The 21227-nt window shown below is 17.3% G+C and overlaps 7 protein-coding genes across 7 annotated transcripts; 3 read left to right on the top strand and 4 right to left on the bottom strand.

Moving 5' to 3' along the window:
* Positions 1–305: 305 nt before the first annotated feature.
* On the bottom strand, positions 306–2192 carry PRELSG_1263800 (conserved Plasmodium protein, unknown function; the record flags this gene model as incomplete). The annotated part of the gene is made up of 1 exon (XM_028678455.1): positions 306–2192. One exon carries the CDS (start codon positions 2190–2192, stop codon positions 306–308), a length of 1887 nt encoding a protein of 628 aa, XP_028534743.1.
* A 1850-nt stretch (positions 2193–4042) lies between these two features.
* UBA1 (ubiquitin-activating enzyme, putative) lies at positions 4043–9013 on the top strand (the record flags this gene model as incomplete). The annotated part of the gene is made up of 1 exon (XM_028678454.1): positions 4043–9013. One exon carries the CDS (start codon positions 4043–4045, stop codon positions 9011–9013), a length of 4971 nt encoding a protein of 1656 aa, XP_028534742.1.
* Positions 9014–9849: 836 nt separating this feature from the next.
* PRELSG_1263600 (transmembrane protein Tmp21 homologue, putative) lies at positions 9850–10494 on the bottom strand (the record flags this gene model as incomplete). Its single annotated transcript, XM_028678453.1, has 1 exon — positions 9850–10494. The coding sequence occupies one exon, from the start codon at positions 10492–10494 to the stop codon at positions 9850–9852; it is 645 nt and encodes a 214-aa protein (XP_028534741.1).
* A 1201-nt stretch (positions 10495–11695) lies between these two features.
* PRELSG_1263500 (conserved Plasmodium protein, unknown function) lies at positions 11696–12385 on the top strand (the record flags this gene model as incomplete). Its single annotated transcript, XM_028678452.1, has 1 exon — positions 11696–12385. The coding sequence occupies one exon, from the start codon at positions 11696–11698 to the stop codon at positions 12383–12385; it is 690 nt and encodes a 229-aa protein (XP_028534740.1).
* Positions 12386–13179: 794 nt separating this feature from the next.
* Positions 13180–14253, top strand: PRELSG_1263400 (conserved Plasmodium protein, unknown function; the record flags this gene model as incomplete). The annotated part of the gene is made up of 1 exon (XM_028678451.1): positions 13180–14253. The coding sequence occupies one exon, from the start codon at positions 13180–13182 to the stop codon at positions 14251–14253; it is 1074 nt and encodes a 357-aa protein (XP_028534739.1).
* Positions 14254–14603: 350 nt separating this feature from the next.
* PRELSG_1263300 (U3 snoRNA-associated small subunit rRNA processing associated protein, putative) lies at positions 14604–17807 on the bottom strand (the record flags this gene model as incomplete). Its single annotated transcript, XM_028678450.1, has 1 exon — positions 14604–17807. The coding sequence occupies one exon, from the start codon at positions 17805–17807 to the stop codon at positions 14604–14606; it is 3204 nt and encodes a 1067-aa protein (XP_028534738.1).
* Positions 17808–19048: 1241 nt separating this feature from the next.
* On the bottom strand, positions 19049–19543 carry CenH3 (histone H3-like centromeric protein CSE4, putative; the record flags this gene model as incomplete). The annotated part of the gene is made up of 1 exon (XM_028678449.1): positions 19049–19543. The coding sequence occupies one exon, from the start codon at positions 19541–19543 to the stop codon at positions 19049–19051; it is 495 nt and encodes a 164-aa protein (XP_028534737.1).
* Between the last annotated feature and the right edge of the window lie 1684 nt (positions 19544–21227).

The following is a 21227-nucleotide window of genomic DNA, read 5'->3' as shown; positions in this document are numbered from 1 at the left end:
TTTTTTGTTGTTTTATTTAAACTGATGATTTATATATATAAATTAAAATTATATAGAATGTTCAAATAATACTTAGATTTAAGAATAATTTATAAACAAAATTAAAAAATGATTAAAAATAAAAGTAATTAAAAGTAGGAAAAAAAATATAATTGTTCAAAAAAAAAGAAAAATGAATTCTTAAAGAAGGAGGAAAAATAAAATACGAATATACAGTAATGCAAACAAATTAAAAAATTCAATTACGAAATAAAATTTTATATATTTTTTTTTTTTTTTTTTGTAATGATAAAAAAAAAAAAAACTTAAAGTTTAAAATTAATTAAAGAAATAACAGCTTTTAGTAAGTCAAAGGTGATTATAGGATAAAATTTTGAAAGATATATATCATGTATAATATTTATTATATCTTTAATTTTATAATTATGAATTATTTTTTTTAATGCTCTAAAATTAGTACCATACATAAGAGATTTACTTTTCTCGTACTTTTGAATATAATAATTTATTAATTCTTTTTCATAAATATTCTCTTTAGAATAATTATTAAGAACTTTCTTAATATGCTGAATAAATTCAATTGAAACATAAATACATATAGCTTCTTCTAATTCAGGAGATAAATAAAAAGATAAATTTTTGTGGCATTCGGAGTTATCTTGTTTTTTAACGAAAAAAGACATATCATGTAATTTTTTAACAATTTGGTATATTTGTTCAAAATACTTTGATTTTTTAGGTTTTGAAACCCACAAATACGTATGCATTAATTCATGAGATATAAAAAAAAAGAATGATATTTTTGGTAAAGAATCAGTTAATGAAAAATGATCTATTAATTTAATGCTTTCGTTATAGTACATGGAAATATATTCTAAATTTATATTGTTAAATTTATAATTAGATAAACGTTTATTTTGCTCGTGCATTTGAAGTAACTTTTTTTTTGTAATGGTTACACAGCCGCAAGATGCCACTGTTGTTTCATTATATTTATTCTTAAATACATTATTAAGATATAATATATCATAATATTTCAATTCATTATTTAATAATCTTGTATACATTTCATTTTCATTGTATCTATTCATAAAATATAATACAAAATTTAAATTATATTTTTCCATTATTATTTTATATTCTTCTATATTGCTATAATTCATTTCCTCGTTATTTTCATTTGTAGAAAATATACTATCATAACTTTTTCTTTTACTTTTATTAATTCTTCTTAATTTTTTCAAATATTCAAAAAGAGGTTCTGTTGTATTGTGTAAGCTCAAACCTCTAGAACTTGTCATATTTTCCTTTTTTTCGTTTTTATTTAAATTATTTCTAGAAGTAGATACGAAACTATTAGTTAATTCATCTTTTTTAATCAAATTTGATAATTTTTCATTTTTTAAGATAATAATTTTTGTACCATTTTTGTTTTTTAATTTTTCTTTTTGTATGTTCGTAGATTTTAAAGAAGTAAAAAGTTTTGATTTTTCATCATGTTGTATTAATTTTGTTTCATTTGTGTAATTTTCGTTGTTTTTCTCCTTTTTTTTTAAAATTTTTAGTTTACTGAAGAAATTTCTTATTATACCATTTTTTTTTTTTCTTGTTTCATCTCCCAAATCAGTTACAATTTTGTTTTTTAGGTTGGATATACATGAATCATATAATTGATAAGACGTGTTTGAATAATTTTCTTTCACATGATATTGTGAACTATTTTCATTATTTAATTTTCTTTTTTCAAAATTAATATAATAACTACTAGTATCAATTTTATTATTTTTAATAGAATCAAATTCAAAAGTGCAACAGTGATTCATTTCATTAAAATTAATTTTATTAAAAGTATAAATATTTTGAAATAAAATAAAATCTCTGGGTATTATTATGTCTAAATAATAATCTAAAAAATATAAAATTTCAGCTATAAAAGTTGATAAATTTTTGTCGCAACAAATCACAGGTAATTTCCTGCATTCCTCACACAAATTATCATTTGTTGAACCACAAGTGCAACAAACAAACTTATCAATATTTTTCTTTATTTTTTTTTCACATGAAAAACATGATTTTAAATTATTTTTGCAGAAAATACATATTTTATAAGATTTCCATAACATATGATTATATGAAATACCTTTTATTCTTCTATTACAATAAGAACAAAAGACATTCTGTGTAGTATTCATTTTTATTAAACTTTTTTTTTTAAATTTAAACAAATAATAATTAAATTTTATAAAAAAAATAAAAAAAAATTCTAAAAAAATATATCAAAAATTTACTAAAAATCTATAGAAAAATTAATAAGAATATTAAATACATATATATATATATATATATATATATATATATATATATATATATATAAACATATTAAAAATTTATAAAGAACAAACAAGTCTAAAAGACTTAAAAACTAATTAAAGTTACATCAAATCTTTAAAATAATTTAAAAAAAAAATTTTGAGAAAATTTTATAAAAATATGATAAAGTATTAAAATATAGTTGCAAAAAGAGAAAAAATAATATAATATTACAAAGTGGAAAGAACAAAAAGTAAAGAACATGTTTGTTGTAATAAAAATGAAAACTATCACGTTAAAATACTAGAAACATTATGAAAAGATATAAAATATATAAACGTAAAATAATGAAAAAAAATTTTGGAATCATTTCATTTTAAAAATGTCCCAATTTTTTTTTTTTTTAAATTGTTCATAATTATAAAAAAAAAATATATGGAAAAAAAAACATACATCTTGATATGAACGAATAAAAGTCATGTAGCTAGATATTCACTGTAAATTTTTCTTTATCTTTATTTCAATATTTATAGAAAGTTTAATTTTTTTGCATGTTCTATTTAAGGTAAAGAATAATAAAAGAAAAAGAAAAAGAAAAAGGTATATGCTTTTTTTTACTCTATTTAAAATGAATAATTAACGATAAATGCAAAATATAAACAAATTATTAGACAATTGTTTTATTTTAAACTTTCATATTCATTGTATGCATGCATTGATCCCTTAATTATATAAATAAATGAAGCATATATAAAAAGGCAATGATAGAGGAAAATTCAAAAAAATTATGATAAAAATATTTTATATAGCAAAAAGAAACAAAATTTAAAAAGGTTGCAGAGAAATCATTATATAAAACAGTAATTTAATATAACAGAAATACATTTAAAAAAAAATAAATATACTAAGTAAAAATAAGATACAAAGGAAAAAGTACAAAAACAAAAGAATAAACATTACAAAATATAAAAAATTAAAAAAAAAAAAATTAGAATGAATAAGATAGTATAATAATAAAAAAATTTGTAACACTGTAAAAAGAAATAAAAATAAAGAAATAATTAAAATTGTATTAGTTATGAAGCAAAAAGCTTGAAATATGAGTAAGAAAAATACAAATATTGAAGAAAAAAAAAAAAGATAATTTAATTAAAGAGGAAAATAAAATAAATATTTTCATATTAATATATGATAGTAAAAATTATGCTATCTAATAAACCTTCTGAATATAGAGAAAAATGATTGAAATACATAAATTTAATTTCTAATAAAAAATGTAAAAAATGAAAAGTTAATGCATAAAAAATGTTATTGTACTTTTGAATTTATTACATTTTAATAAGAATAATTTTTGTAAATATAACTTATATAAAAATTTAAAGAGAAAATTATCTTTTTAAATATAATATTAAAAAAGAATATATAGCCACATAAAAAAAGAATGAAAATTAGTAAATTTAAAAAAAAAAAATGAATATATAATTTATAGAGAAGTTTCTTATAAATATCAAATTATTATTCTTAATTAGTTAAGATAGAAAAATTCATCATCTAGAACATTCATTAAAGTAAAATTTTATTTTAAAAGAAAAAATGAATAGAAGCATAAGAAAAAAAAAAGAATATAAAAATATTAATTCAGATTCATATTAGACAGCTTACTAATTTATTACTCTTTTTTATTTTTTCATATAAATTTTTTTTTTTTTAGTTGTTTTATGATATAAAAACTATGAATTTTTTATATAAAAATATTTATATTTTAATTTTTTTTCTTTTATTATGCGAAAAAAAATTATTTATTTCTTGTAAATTAACTAGCAACAGAGATAAAATAACAAAGAACTATTCTATTTCACTTTCTAATCATCTTCATATAAAAAGATATTTTCAAAAAGAAAATTTTGATATAAAAAGAAGAAAAAATAGAAATGGTTTATTTAAATTATTTAGCATAAATTTAAATAGCAAAAAGAAACAAGGAAAAATTGATTTTTCATTACACAAATATCTTATTGATAATATAAAAAATAAAAAAAATAATAAAATTCTTAATAACTATGAAAATAAATGTAACAATTTTTTGAATTCATATTCCCTTACGAATTCTTTAGAAGATAAGAGAAATAATTTTAATGATAAAAACGAAATAAATGCTTCAGATAAAACCAATAATGAAAAAATAAACAAAAAAAAAGAAGGCATTGATGAATCCCAAAGTAAAGAAAAAAGAAGCATTAACAAAAATAGCCAGTTATGTAAAAGTGAAAATAACAAAAATTACGAAAATAATGAAAATTACGAAAATAATGAAAATTACGAAAATAGTGAAAATTACGAAAATAATGATGAAAGAGAAGAAGACGAAAATTATGAAAATCAAGAAATAAATAACTTAAATATAGATATTTTAGAAAATGAGAAAAAGTATAGCAGACAGATTTATACCCATGGATATAATGAAGAAAAAAAAATAAGAAAAGGTAAAATACTAATTATTGGATTAAATGGGACAAGTAGTGAAATATGTAAAAATTTAATCTTATGTGGTATTAAAGAAATAGGTATATGTGACAATAACATTTTAACTTATGAAGATATAGATAATCTCTTTTTTTGTGATAAGAAACTAATAAATAAGGAAAAAAGAAGTATATCTTGTTTAAAGCGAATGCAGAGTTTAAACAATAATTGTAAAGTAAAATCTGTAACAACTATATGCAATCATATTGATGATTATGATGTAATAGTATCAATAAACCAAAAGGAAAAACTCAATATTGACATAAATAATTTATGCAGAAAAAAAGAAAAGAAATTCATAAGTGTTAATACTGTTGGATTATTTGGTAGAGTGTTCGTTGATTTCGGTAATTTTACATTTTCTAATACTATTAATAACGAAACATATAAAATAAATAAAATGGAATTTAAGGAAAATGATATAATTTTGTCATATTTACCTTTTTATAATATTAAACTAAATGAAAACGATACAATAAAATTGTATTTAAAAAATGAAAAAAAAAATATAAGTGTAGATTGTAATATTACAAAAATATGTAAAAAAAATAACAAAATCACAGTATCGATTTCAAAAGGAGTAAAAAATAATTTTTTGAATTACTTATTATCTTTCGAAATAATGAAATATTTTGAAAAACAACTGCTTTTTTACAACATTAATTTCTTGCATAAATTAAAAAAGGAAGAAGAAAAAGAATATATACATAATATAAGAGATTTTGTTCAGAAATATAAAGTAGACATAAGTATAAGAAAAACCAATGAACATATCCAGCTAAAATATATAACCTTAGAAGAATATTTGAATAATATAAAAAAAAAGAAAAAAAGAGCAAACATATTATCGTATTTATTCAGTTTTCTCTTTAAAGATTTCAGTGATAGAGAATTAAGTGATGAAGAAATATGCTTTTTATGTTATGATGAAATAATTAAAGATAAAAAAGACAAGAATTTTACTAATGAAGATTTAATTAATTTTGAAATTTTATGTAAAAAAAAAAAAAAATGTATAAGTGACGAACTAATAAAACAGTTTTCTTCTGCAATTCATATTGAATTATCTCCTTTTTCAATTTTTTTTGGTTCACTGGTATCTCAACAAGTAATAAAAGCATTAACTCATAAATTTCAGCCAATTTACCAAACGTTTTACTATGATAGAAGAGATTTATTTCAATTTTCGAAAATATCAAAAAAATATTATGGAAAATATATGCACCAATTAAATTTTTTTGGTAAAAATTTTCAGAAATTTTTAAATGATTTAAATATTTTGTTGGTAGGATCAGGTGCTTTAGGATGCGAATTTTTGAAACTTTTGGCTATTATAGGTGTTTCTTCTAGCCCTCAAAAAAAAAGATATAAAATAAAAAAAGAAAAAATAAATGAAGAACGGAAAGAGGGACAAGAAGAAAAAGAAAAAGAAAGAAAAAGTGATGATAATTTAGGAAAATATAAAGATAGAGAAATATATGAAAGAGGTGGAATGGTTCAAATAGTTGATTATGATATAATTGAAGAATCCAATTTATCAAGACAGTTTCTATTTACAACAGAAGATATAGGAAAATTAAAGTGCCAAGTAGCTTCAAATAATATTAAAAAAATAAACGAAGATATAAATGCATTCTATTTAAAAATGAGGGTAGATAATTCTATATTAGAAGATAGAAAATTGTTATTACAGCCATTTTATTATCAAAAAAAAGAAAACGAAAAATATAAGGAAAGTAAAAACCTCTTGAGAGAAAACATATTATGCGATAAATACATAATTAACAATTTAGAAATAAAGAAAAAAAATAATCCAATTATATGCATATTAAGTTTAGATAATTTAAAGAGTAGAAATATTTGCGATCAATTTTGTTTGATCAATTCTTTACCATTAATTGAAGCAGGTATAGAAGGATTAAAAGGAAGTAGTCAAATTGTTTATCCTTTTTCAAGTGAAACTTATTCGAGTAATACAAGTTATGAAGAAGTAGATGAAGAAAAAAATAATTCTTGTACTATAACATCCTTTCCAAAGAATCATAAACATATTATTGAATTCAGTAAAAGTGTGTATAATAATTACTTTTATGATAATGTTTTAAAAATTAATCGTTTTTTAAATGATCCGTTATATTTTATTGGGGATTATTGCAAATATGATAATATAAGTAATTTAGTACATTTCTTTAAATTAACAAAAATATTTTTTAATTTAAATTTGAAAAAAAATATTGATATACTATGGAACAATATTTTTGTAAATAATATTAATAATTTATTAAATAGTAATGAAGAAGAAATTTTAAAGTATTTTGAAAGTTTGGAAAAATCTCCTCAACCAATATATTTTAATAAAAAAAATAAGAATCATTTATTATTTTACAAATATGCTTTTATTATCTTTAGAAAAGTTTTTAAAAATTTAATAAAAATTAAGAAACAAATGATAAAAAATATTTTTTACTATAAATATGATATTTCTAACAAATTATCTTTTGAAGAAGCTGTAACAAATTTAGTTCAAAAAAATAACATATATATAGATTTAAAAAAATTATTTTATTTTTTATCAGTTATTAAGAAAAATACTGATTTAAATTTTTATTCTATTATTAAAAAGGAATTTTATGATTTATTTAATAATCCATTATTCATTTTATCTTTAAAGTATATTCAAGAAAAAAAAAAGATAAATGAAGATAAAAATAAGGAATTTCAATTTTTTACTCCTCTTATTTACAATTTGCAAGATAATAAGGATGACATTAATTTAATTTTTAGTATTTCTAATATAAGAAATGAAAATTATAACTTTTCTAAATTAAATATATTAGACTTTTTTAGAATATCTAATAATATCATACCCTCTATAATAACAGTTGTTTCAATGATTTCTTCTTTAGCTATTTTTGAACTTTATAAGTTAGCTTATTTCCTAAAATTAGACAAAGAGATAAATGAAAAAAAGATACTTGATGATAATATTAAAAAAAAAATGTATTCTTTCAGTGAACTCTTCTCAAATTACGACAATTTTGATAATGAAAAATATAAAGACTTCAATATTTGCATTTATAAAAATAAGATAATTGCAAGAAAAAATAATAAAATTATATTTTACTTTTTTAATAATGATTATGGTAAATTAAAAAATGTATCTAAATTTCTTTATAATCAATACATTAACCTAGAAGATAATTTTTTAACTAAATCGGAATTGAATAATATATATCCTTTCTCTTATGAAAATGTATTAATAACATTATTAAAAAACATAAAATTTTCACTTTGGGATTATATTTATATTGATATATTTAAAAAAAATAATAATGCAAATAACACCTATTGCAATATAGGTTCTTGTGCATTTCCTTCTTATGTATTTAACAATAGAGCATGTATTTTATCAAAACATAAAATAGAAAATATAAAAAAATATTTAAATTTTCTTAGTGAAGAAGTTTATAATTTATTAAAACTATTCAATAATAAAACAATAAATGAAAATGAAAAAAAGAAAATAGAAGAGAAAACAAAAATAAACATTAAAAATACTAATTTAAATATAATTAATAATAATTATATTGATGTGATAATAGGAGATATAGATAACATTATAGCACATATATTAAATAAAAAATTATATAAATTTATTATAAATTCAGAAGATAATATAAAATTTTTGTATAACGTGAGAACAAACATGTGTAATATTAAAAAACTTATTATTTCAATAGAAGAACATAATAATAAAGAAATAAATTATTTAGATACAAAAAAATATTTCGAAAATATTAAAGAAAACATAGATATCATAAAAAAAATTATAAGGGAAGTTAAAAGAGACGTTCTATTTTTGTCTAATATTAATAATAATATGAATGAAAATGATATAACTTTATATGAATTAGTAAATTATATAGAATTATTATTTAATGTTAATATCCAAACTATAGGTGTTAAAGATAAAATTATTTATTCAAAATTTCAAATAAATTATTTAAAGCATAAAAGAGAGTATTTATATGATATTTTATTAGATTTGTTTAAAGATGAAGAAAAAAATGAAAAAAAAGAAATAAAAACATTTATATTAAATATTTTTGCAACTGATAAAGTAAGTGATGAAGAAATAGTTTTACCAGAGATACAAATAAATATACATGATCATAATTAATTTTTATATATATTTATGTAAATATTCTTAATAATTTTAGATTTAAAAATTTTTTTTTTTCTTTTATTACTAATTTGCTATCATATTTTATCTGTATATATTTATTTATTTTTTTGTTATAATTTAAGACATTTGTTATTATTTTAAGTTTTTTTTTTAAGTTCACTTTTTCTAAAAGTAATTGAATGATAAAAAAAAAAGAAAAAATTATGTAAACAAAACAATAGTTATTAATCATTTAAAAATAAATTATTCAAAAAATAAAAAAATTCATTTGATAAAATATTAAAATAAAAAAAAAATAATAATAAAATAAATACAATACATGCAAATATATATATATATAAATATATAGAAATATGAGTATAGACACATTTTCATTTTCTATGTATACTACAATTTAAAATTTTAAATATTTTATATTCTATATATATTTAGATTTTGCTACTATAACTTAAAGATTTGTGTAAATCAGAAAAATATATATATTATTAATATTTTATAGATAATATTATGATTATAACAATATATATATATATATATATATATTGTATAATGTCACATCATATTAATATATAATAAATAATTTTAACATAAAAAATTCTCATTTATAACAAATAACTAAATCAATTTAAAAAAATATATTATTGTTTTAATTTTAATTTGTTAATACAATTTAAAATTTTTGAGTCAAAAAAAAAAAAAAAAAAAAAAAGAATAAGAAATTTCAGAATATTCAAATATATGTTTGAGTATTTCTATAACACAAAGAAAAAATACAAATATTGTGTTTATAAAAAAAAGGAAAATGAAAAATAATTTTTTAAAAACATTATTTAAATAATTTTTTTTGAAGTAAAAAATTTTTTAAAATAGAAATCTTGTATAATTGCCGCAATTATAATTATAATTATGTTGATAATTGAAAACCACATTAAAGTGTCATTTAACTTATCACTTGCTAACTTTTCTTTTTCTTCCATCTCTTTGATTCTTTTAAGATTTATGTGAAAGTTATTCATTTCATCAATTATTTGTTTTAAAAATAATGAAGCCTCATTCAAATGCTCCGTTTTCGCTATTCTCGTATAATCTCTTGCCTCGGTTCCATATTTAACTTCAAAATAAACATTTGTACTTTTATCTGATGAATTATATACACAAAAAGAATAAGAAGTAGAAAAAAAAGTTGTGAATGCTGTTTTTATTTCATGTTCATTTTGGGATTCAAAAATCGGTAACTTAGATTGATAATTAAAATTTCTTTCACTTATGTCAATATCATATATAAAAAGTGAAACTAAGGATTTTTCGTTGTCTGTTCTGATCTTTCCTACAACTAATGTATCTTTACTAATTCTTTCTTTTATACATTTTAATTTTTTAGAATTCAATGTAATATATATTTCTACACTATCGATCAACACAATTTGAAGAAATAACAATACTAAAAATAAAATATACTTATTTTTTTTATTCATTTTTTTTTTTTTAAATAAATATATGTATGTATCAAAAAAATAAAACTATTCTTATTTTTATGAATAGTAATCCCAAAATTTACTCTTTATATATACCATACAACTATTATATTCTATTTAAAATTTTTTTTTATCCCTTTGTAAGTAAATATATATGTTTTTCACAAAAAAAAAATATATATATATCTTTATTATTTATATATGTTTTACATGTATCCTTCCTTTATTTTTTATAAATTCATAAGATAGTTTGTGTATAGTATTTATACAAATTACGTTAATTACTTAGAACTTTATCTTAATTGTGCTATTTTTGATACCCCTTTTATTTATAAATGTTTCCTTTAATAATAATTTAACTTTTTTTTTTTTTAATTTTTTCTTATCATTTTATATTATAAAAACATTAATAGAATATAAATAATTTTTATGTTAATATTTCATTTTTCCTTTAAAAAGAAAATATATATAATATATATATATATATATATAAAGAAATAAGATATTTATTAAATAAATGATACTAAAAATTTATATTTACATTTATATATATAATTTATATTTTTTTTTTTTTAATATTAAATTTTTAACAGGAATTAATCTAAATATATATTTTAAATAAAAAAAAAATGAATTCAATAAAAATAGTTTCTACTATTTTTGATGTTTCTAAAATGTGTGACTTTTATCACTTATTATTTTTGTAAACTTTTCTTAATATAAATGAAAAGTAATTTTCTTATTTTGTTAATTTAAGTAAATTTTTTTTTTTGTTTTTATAATTTTTTTTTACTGATTCTTAATATATCGAAAAAAATAAAATAAAATAAAAAATTAAATTTTTTTTCTCTTTCATATCTATATATTTTTTACTCATTTATAAAAGAAAATTTGCGTAATTTTTCGATTATGACATGAATTAATTTATAAAATGATTCATCGTTTATGTAAATTATAGTAATCGAATTAACAAGAGTATGCATGATAAAAAAAGTGAAATAAAAAGAATAATAAAGAAAAAAAATTTTGCACATATATTTTTTATTGGAATGTCTTGAAAGCGTTTTATATAAAATAATCATATTATTGAAATATAAGAAAAAATTTTTTAAATTAAAATATTTATATAAATACAATATAAGAATATTAGTAGACATACAGAAATATATTTTTCTTTTTTTTACAATATTTTATTGAAAAGATGAATTCGCCAAATTATGTTAAAGATCATGTGGAATTAAATGATGAGGATATTGTATCTGAATTAATAGAAAAAAAGGATGTAATTTGTTCTTGGTGTTTTGATATCTTAAAGCATGAATTAAAAAATGAGAAATTTGATTACATACCTCCTACTTTGCAAATGCTACATAAAAAAGGAATAAAAATACCTTTTTTTGTAAAATGGATGAAATTAAATGATATAAAAGATCTAGGCTCATATAATTGTGGTTCATATGAATTAAAAGGATGTATTGGATGCTTAAATAAAATTGATATATTAGAATTATATTATTACACATTACAAAGCGCTCTTAATGATACAAGATTCTATCCAATAACATTAAAAGATTTACCTTATTTAATAATAGTTATAAATTATTTATTTAATTTTGAAGAATGTAATCATGTTTATGATTGGACGATCGGTAAACATGGTATAAAAATCAATTTTACAATAAATAGAAAAAAATACTCTTCTACTTTCCTTCCTGATATACCAGTAGAACACAACTATGATCATAAAACAACTATCAAAAAATTAATAAGAAAAGCCAACTACAAAGGAGAGATAAACGATGAACTTTTAAAGAAAATTCAAGTAGAAAGATATGAAGGAATAAGCTGTAGTCTAACTTATTCAGATTATGAAAAACTTAAGTTTTCATAGAGATAAAAACATTTATATATATATATATATATTCATATGATAAAAAGAAAAAAGAATAATGTGGAATATATTGAAAGATAAAAAAAAAAAAAATAAATAAAATATATAATTTAAATATAAATACAAAATATCATATTCATTTTTCTCCATTAAGGGAAAAAAAAATAATTTTATATGTTCAATTTTTTTTTTTTTTTTATTTATATTTCCTGTTAATTCATTTATATGAAATATAATTTTTTTATTAAACAAGAAATTTATTAAAAGAAAAAAAATAACAAAATAATCAAATTTGTTGAGTTTATGCTTAAATCTTTGTGTTTACTCTAAATTAATGAGAAAACAAATGTTTTATGTAAATACAGTTATATATTTAAACATAAAAAATGTAAAAATTATTGGATATTATATTTTTAAATAATATCTCTTCTATTTGTTAATTCACTTTATTTATTATAAATATATATGTATATATTTATACACCTTATTTTTGTAAAAATATATTATGAATAATACATAGATTCTTATGTTCATAAAAAAAAATGTAAAATGAAATATTTCATTATAGAAATTTAAAAAAAAAAAAAAAAAAAATATAATTTTACTAAAAATGGTAATAATTATAAAAAAAAAACTTTATAGAAAAATGATGCAATTATTATAATAACAAGAAAATAAAATTATAAGAGCAAAAACTTTAAAAAAAAAAAAACGTATAGTTCATCTTTTAAAAAATTATTAATATTCTTTATATATCACTCTGCTAAATAAAATAAATATTTATATTTATTTTTATGAACATAATAAAAAAGAAATTAATAAATTTTATAATATTAAAAAAATGGTTACATAATGACTTACGATTTATAAATAATTATAAAAATATAGAAAACTGTTTAAATGATATAAAGACAAAAGGGAAAGATGTTAACATATTAAGTTTAGTAATAAGTAATAATAATTTGTGTTATTGTTTATTAAAAAACAAAATTATTAAAAAAATAGGATTAATTAACATAAAAAAGGACATTTTTTCTTATAATGAAAATTCTATTAACACAAAAAAACAAAGAAATTATACCGAAAATGTAAACTTAAGATATAATTATGATAAAGAAGAAAGTCCTTTAAGCTTTAATATTAGAGAAATTTTGACAATTTTAAATTTTATCAAATTATATTCAAATACCGAAGAAAGTGCTTTAAATGAACAAGGATTTCAAAATAATAAAAACAATAATGTAGAAATAATTAACAGTGAAAGATTAAGTGAAAATATAAATAAAAATGAACACATTAATGTAAATGAATTTGATACTTTAAAAAATAACTCTTTAAAAAAAAAAGAAGAATGGATTATAGGTATAGAAAAAGTAAATGAAAAATACGAAAAAAATAGAATAAAAGAAAAAATATTGTCTATTATTGTTTATTTTATGCAATCTATTTTTAAGTGTAAAATAATTTTTTTTTGTCCCAAAGAAGCAAGAAAATATTTTAGTAATAAATGTAATTATAATTTAACAAATAGAGAAGAAGCATATAAATACATAAAAAACAAAATAAAAGATTTTCCTAGTGTTGATAAAAATGATAATAGTTTAAATTATTTATTTAGTGATTGCTATATTATATCATTTTATACATACAGATATTATATGCATGAACTTATAAAAAGTAATAGAAAAATTTTTAATTACTTAGAAAAAGAAGTTAGAAAAAATAAAAGCCTTAATAATATTTTACAAACATTAAAAAAAACAGAAAATGAAAAATATAAACAAGATTTGAGAGACTTATTAAAAGATAGGATAAATAGAATTATTGAAAATGAAGCATATAAATTAGTAGATAAACATATTGTTTAAAAAAAATATAACGCAAAGAAAAAAAAAATATGAAAATATCTTCCTTTTTTCCATTTTATTATTTTTTTAAATTATTAAAATAAATCCAATTTTTTTTTTTTTTTAATTCCTAATTTTTATTAATATAAAATTTAAAATATCGTTGTCTAAGTTATACATATTTTTATTTTTGTTGAAAAGAAACTTTTTAATTTAATTCAATTTTTTTTGTAAAAATAAATTTTTTTTTTTTTAAAGAATAAGAAAAAAAAAAATTCTAACAATAATTTCTAATTATATATATTTAAAAGTTAAGTAAATATATATGTATATAAAGGGTAAAAAAAAAAAAAAAAATTAAAAATTAAAAATTAAGAAGCATATTTTTTTGTATCAGCTACATTAATTAAGTTATTATCAATATTTTTAGGAATACAAATTAATATAATTATATTATTCTCATTAGTATATACAAAATGAATATTAATTATATTTTTTTTTTTTAATTCAGTCAACTTTTTAAAGGAAAGATTAAATATATCAAACATATTTTTATCTGGAACTATATGAATATCTTTTTTTTCTTCAATTATTTTGCTTGTATTGTTTAAGTCCTGTTTATCACTTTTTATACTTCTTTTTTTTATTTCTTTTTCAATCATAGAATAAATGTTTGTATCTTGAAAATACATTTGTTTTAAATTTAAAAAGTTATATTTAAAAGTTAAAGACGATATATAATATTGATCAAATGTATTATTATTTAGAGATAACAAATTATGCACATTTGATACTTTTATTTCAACAATAGAATCATCAAATATATTTAATCCAACTAATTCTACTTTGTTATGACTTTTTAAAATTAGACAATAATTATATTTTAAGTAACTTTGATTCGCCATTTTGTTTTTCTTTTTCAATGTTACTTTTTCTTTTTCTGCTATTTTTCCTATATTATGCATTTTTGTGTGTGTTTTTAAATTTAATAAGGTAATTTCATTGAATTCATTAAAGTGATACTTTTCAATAAATATTTTTTTAAGGTAATTTATTTTATTTAAATCAAAGTCAATGGTATATATATATATAGAATTCTCTAATGTAAAAATAAAAAGAAAATCCTCAATGACAATATAAAATAGGTAGCTACGATAAGAATTTTCTTCGTTCAAGTTGAAATTATTGAGAACTATTCTATTTTTTAAAAACATTTTAGAATTTTTAAAAAATAAATAAATATTTTTCATATAATCTGAACATATTACTAATCCTTTTTTATGCTTCTTGAAATTGCATAAAATATTAGCAACTTTTATATCCTCTTTAACTGTTTTTTTTTTTATATTATATATTACTATATGGTAACTAAAATTGTTTTGATACATATTTAAATTTTCATTTATATTATTGTTAGAGATAATATATAATTGTTCATCATTTTTCTTAAGTATTTTATTTGATGTATCTATTTTATCTTTGCTGTAATTTTCAATCAAATTATTATTTTCACTTTTTATTTCTTCTTCATTATTGTTCTTTTTGTTTTGGCGAATTAAAGAAATAATAATTAAATTATTATTTAAAAATGTAAAATCATAAACTTTAAAAAAATTGATATTAGATATATCATAATTAAAAATACTTATTGAATCTATATTAAAATGATATAAACTAAAGTTTCTGTTAGTTAAGCATGCTATTTTATTAGATCTTTTATTTAAATTGCATATATTTATTAATTCATTTTTCTCATAAGTAATATTGGCTATATATTTGTAATTAGATGGATTTACATAAGAAATATCATTATAATTTATTTTTTCGCTTCTTTTGTTTCTAGTTATATAATGATTGTTATAATATATGCTAATCTCCTTTGAATAAACACATAAAATACTCTTTAAATTTGAAGAGAAAATTACATTTTTATTATTAGCAATATTTCTAATAGAATAATATTTCTTTCGACTTCTGCTTACATCATAAACACAAAAAGTTAAATCGTCACTTATACTTAAAAGATAATTATAGTTTAAACAGACAATTTTTTTTATATCAGAAATATGAGCTGATTGTTTATTAATAAAATACCATTTTCTATTTAATTTTCTAAATAATTTTATCTTATCAAAAAAAAACAATTTTTTTAAATCATGCTCTTCAAAGAAATCATCTTCATCTTCATTATTATTATAATGATAATTATTCATATTATCTCTGTCTTCTGAATTAGTTAACGAATATTTTATTATATAACGGTCTATTCCTGCTGAATATATATTCTCTTCGTTTAATGGCTTAGTTAAAGATATTGATTTATAGTTATGATTATTAAAATGATACTTAATTGAATATGATTTGTTATCAAAAATAATTAAAGAGCCATTATTATCAACACATACAACTTCGTCTGTTTTATATATATACATAATATCCCATATAACACAATTTTTATTCATACTTATAAATTCACCAACACATTTATTGTTAGACAAATTATATTTATATATTTTCGAATTTTCACTTCCCAATAATACATAATGATTATAACTATCATATGACTTTTCAATTGAATTGATTTTTTTTTTTAATTTCTTTTTTTCTTTATTTTTTTTCTTAATATATTTTTCTTTGCCATTACAATTATTTTCTTCATTTTCATCTTCGTCTTCTCCGCTCTTTGTATTGCATATACTTTTTCTTTTCTTTTTATCTATTTTTTTTTTTAAATCATTCAATTTTTCTAATAAAAGACTTCTTTTCTTCAATATGTCCATGAAGTAAATGCAAACTAATTTTTCTTTGCATTTAAATTTATTTTTGATGTAAATGTTAAAAACATTCACTGAATTATCATTTTCTTTTCCATTCACAAAATCATTATTTAGAAGTTTGTTACAGTAATTTTTTTTTATATCATTACTGTCATCTTTTAAATATGAAGAAAGATCGTTGGATAATTTTATTTTTTTATTTTGTGAATATGAATCTAGATTATTTTGTTCATTATAATCTTCATAAAATTTATCAAAACAATTATAAATAGTATTTTCTTCATTTCTATAAATATTATATAAGTAAAAATATCCATTTAAATTGCTTAATCCAAAATATTGCAAGCTATTATTTAATTTACAGCAACTTATACTTCCATTTGATAAAATATTATGAACTATGCTTTTATTTTCTAAATCATAAAAAATTATATTTCCACATAATGTTGAAATAGCTAATAAATAATCATTAAATTCATTGTCCTTAAATAAGTCTTTTTTATTTTTTTTGCTAATCCACATAATGGATTTTATTGTACTAGAACAATAAATATCAATTTTTAATATATATAAAAACTCATTTTTTAAAATTTTATATATATATATTTTACAAAAAGAATCAGATATACTCATATATTTTTTGCATGGTGATATTTCAATGCAATTCAATTCCCTTTTTTCTGTTTCATAAAAATTAAAATCTGTTAAACTCACATTTGCTTTTGTATCGCAGCTTCCATATAAATTATTTAAAATATTTCCAGATTTGTAGATATCTTTATCATATATTGCAACCATTTTCAATTTTTTTTTTTTTTTTTTAATATATTTATTTTTAATATTCTATTTTTTCTATATTTTTTTTAACCGTTATTAATATACTTCATTGAAACCAATATTATTTAAAAAAAACAGTGATATGAAAAATGATGAATTATAACTTAAAATCAGATTTTTTCATCTATTTATAATTATTTTTCTCTTTTTTTTTTTTTATTTTTCTTTTACCTATTTTTTCATCAAAAATATTTTATCTTAAATATCCAAGAAATCAAAAATATAAAAAAAATAACAACATTTTTTTTTTTTTAATTATTAAGTATATATATATTTAATATTTCATTATTAAATATAATTAAAAATATATTCATTTATTTATGCATATATATATTTACCTAAATACATAAATATGCATACATAATATATTACTGAATTTATAACAATTTTTTTTCTGTGTAATTTAAAATAAAAATAAGGAGTAAAAATAAAAAACAATGCAAATATTTCGATTTAATTTAAAAAAAGTAAAAATAGAAAAAAAAAATTTTACATTAAAATATTTTTTTTAAGTTTTAAATGTTACAAAAATTTTTTTATGTAGATGTAAGCTATTTTTTTTTTCTTTTTTTTTTTTACTTCCATAAATAAAAAATTTTTAATTCTTAATATTTCACTTTAAATTCAAATACAAAATAAATAAAAAAAAAAAAAAAAAAAAAAAAAAAAAAAAAAAAAAAAAAAAAAAAAAAAAAAAAAAAAAAGGAAAAAAAAGGGAATATTAATTGAATATAAATAATAAAAAGAAATTCAAAAATTAAAAAAAATATACATACAAGTATTAAAAATAACAAAAATTAAAAAAAATTATAGGAAATAGTATAACAAAATTAATAAAAAAACTAAAAAAATATAATAAAATAAAATAATTGCAACTGCTTAAAGCCTTTTATATTATTTATTTTTTTTTCCCCCCATATTCTATTTAGATAATGTTCCTTTAGATATAACTTATGTAGCATTTAATAAAATACTATATTTATACTTTACATTTTATATTCTATATTTTATTTATATATTTATTTTTAGTATAAAAAATATATTTTTTCTATTTTTAAATTTCTTCCTTTTTTATTATATGCATATTTTAAGGAATTACATATAATTTTTTTTTTTTTTTTAATTACACTATAAATTTTCTGTTTACTTCATTTAGTTTATTATATAAAAAAATAGCTTTCCTGTTTTATTTTGAATACTGTTTAATCTCTTCCTCGTATTCTTCTAGCTAAATGAATGTCTTTTGGCATTAATGTAACTCTGTTTGCATGAAGAGAACATAAATAGGCATCTTCAAATAAACTAACTAAATATGCTTCTGCAGCTGTCTGAAGAGCCAGTAAAGCTTCAGGAGTATACCGAAATTGTTCATCAGGTAATTCAAATAAGCGAGTAATTTCTTTTACAACTCTAACAAAAGGTATTTTTGGTATCAATAACTGTGTTGATGCTTGATATGCTCTAATTTCCTTTAAAGCTAAAACACCTGGCCTATATCTATGAGGTCTCCTAATACGTGCTTTGTTTATAGCATTTTGAGATATCCCATTTAAATTTCCACTATTTATATTATTAGATTTTGCACTAGTTTGATTATGTGATCTAATAGGTATAGTCTTATTAGTATTTAAGTTCTTTTCCTTATTAAATGTATTTAAAGGATTATGATTCGGTACATGTTTTTTTGTCCTAACCATAGTTTATATTCATTAAACCTTTATATTAATTTAATAATTATTTTTATTAAATGTTTAGGATGTTAGAATATTCAATTTTACTTTTCTGTTGTTTTAATTTTCCTAGAATTAATATATATATGTATATACAAAATATTTTTACTTATTTTATTTTATTTATGTTATTTGTTTTATTTTTATTTATTTACTATTTTTTATCTCATTTAACTTTATTTTTTTATTTCATCTCGTTTTATTTTGTTCAATTTTATTTATACTATTTTATTTTTCTACACTGAAAACTGATTCCATATATTTATTTAATATTTTTTTTCTTCTTTATTTTTATAAGGCTCCCAAAAAAAAGTATGCTTACAATTTTGTTAATTATGTACTGTTTACATGAATAATTTTAGTTCTATTTATATTAAAAATATCATATTTCTGAATGATCAACTTAATTTAAATATTATAAATATAAAAAAAATTATTTTAAAAATATTTACATCCTAACTTTTATATAATTTTTTTTTTCTTTTATTAGTGAAAATTACATGAAATAAAATTATTTATGAATCCCAAAATTTTCTTATTATTTTCCATATATTTTTTATTAAATATATTCACTATTATTTTAACTTAAATTTCATTAAATTATGAATTTTTGTCTTTTACCAAAAAACTTTTATGAAAAAATCAAATTTGTTCTTTAAAATAATTAAAAATTATTGCATGAGAATTTTATTTTATTTTTATTGTTCTGAACTGTTAATAAAATAAAATAAAGAAAAAAAATAAAAAGTATTTAATCAAAAATATTCAAATTTTTTTTTTTTATAATAAAAAAAAAAAAATAATAAAATAAAATAAAACAAAATAAAATATATATATATTTCTTAATAATTAATAATAGCGTAATTATTAAAGAAAAATTTAATTTTTCACATTGAACTTCAATGACAGATATATACATATATATACTTATTTATATATACTTATATATCCATCATTTTATTTATTTTTTTTTTTTATGTATTTATATTATTTATGATATGTAAACAGTCAATATGTTGTTAAATACCATTCTGTTTTATTTATACATTTGTGTGTGAAACATTTGCACTTCATATATATTTTTTTTTAAAATAGTAAGTTAATTTTATTTTATTAAATATTTTTGAACTACATTTTTTATTTCATTCTCAATTTATTGAAGTTTTATATGAAAAGGATAATATAGTGCTCGTAATAAATTTGTAAAGTTGAAAGATTAAATGTTATAAAAAAAAAGAAATAGAAAAGAAAAAAATATTAGTATTATATTTTAGAATTTAAAAAAAAAAAAGCATAAGAAATATAGTCTGAAATATTAACTCCTTTCAAGGAATATAATATATTTAATGCTTTTATGACGTTCTTATTTAAAACACTGTTATTATTTTAAAAAAAAATTAAAATGGCATACTACATAAATTGTATCATGAAAATCCTTAAAAATTCTATAATGAAAAATAAAAAAAATTTAATGTCATAATTATGTAAACTTAAAAGGTTAATACTGTTTTTATTCTTTCATCTACCAATATTTATCTTGTTATATGTATGTTTCTTTATTAAGAATTTTATCAATGTATTATTTTCATGAATTAAGTATATTTCTTTAAGTTTTTATTAAATGAATGTAAAATTCAATAGAAAAAAAAGA

This window comes from Plasmodium relictum, assembly GCF_900005765.1.
Source record: "Plasmodium relictum strain SGS1 genome assembly, chromosome: 12".
NCBI classification, from domain to species: Eukaryota; Apicomplexa; class Aconoidasida; order Haemosporida; family Plasmodiidae; genus Plasmodium; species Plasmodium relictum.
This window is presented reverse-complemented; position numbering and strand designations above follow the sequence as displayed.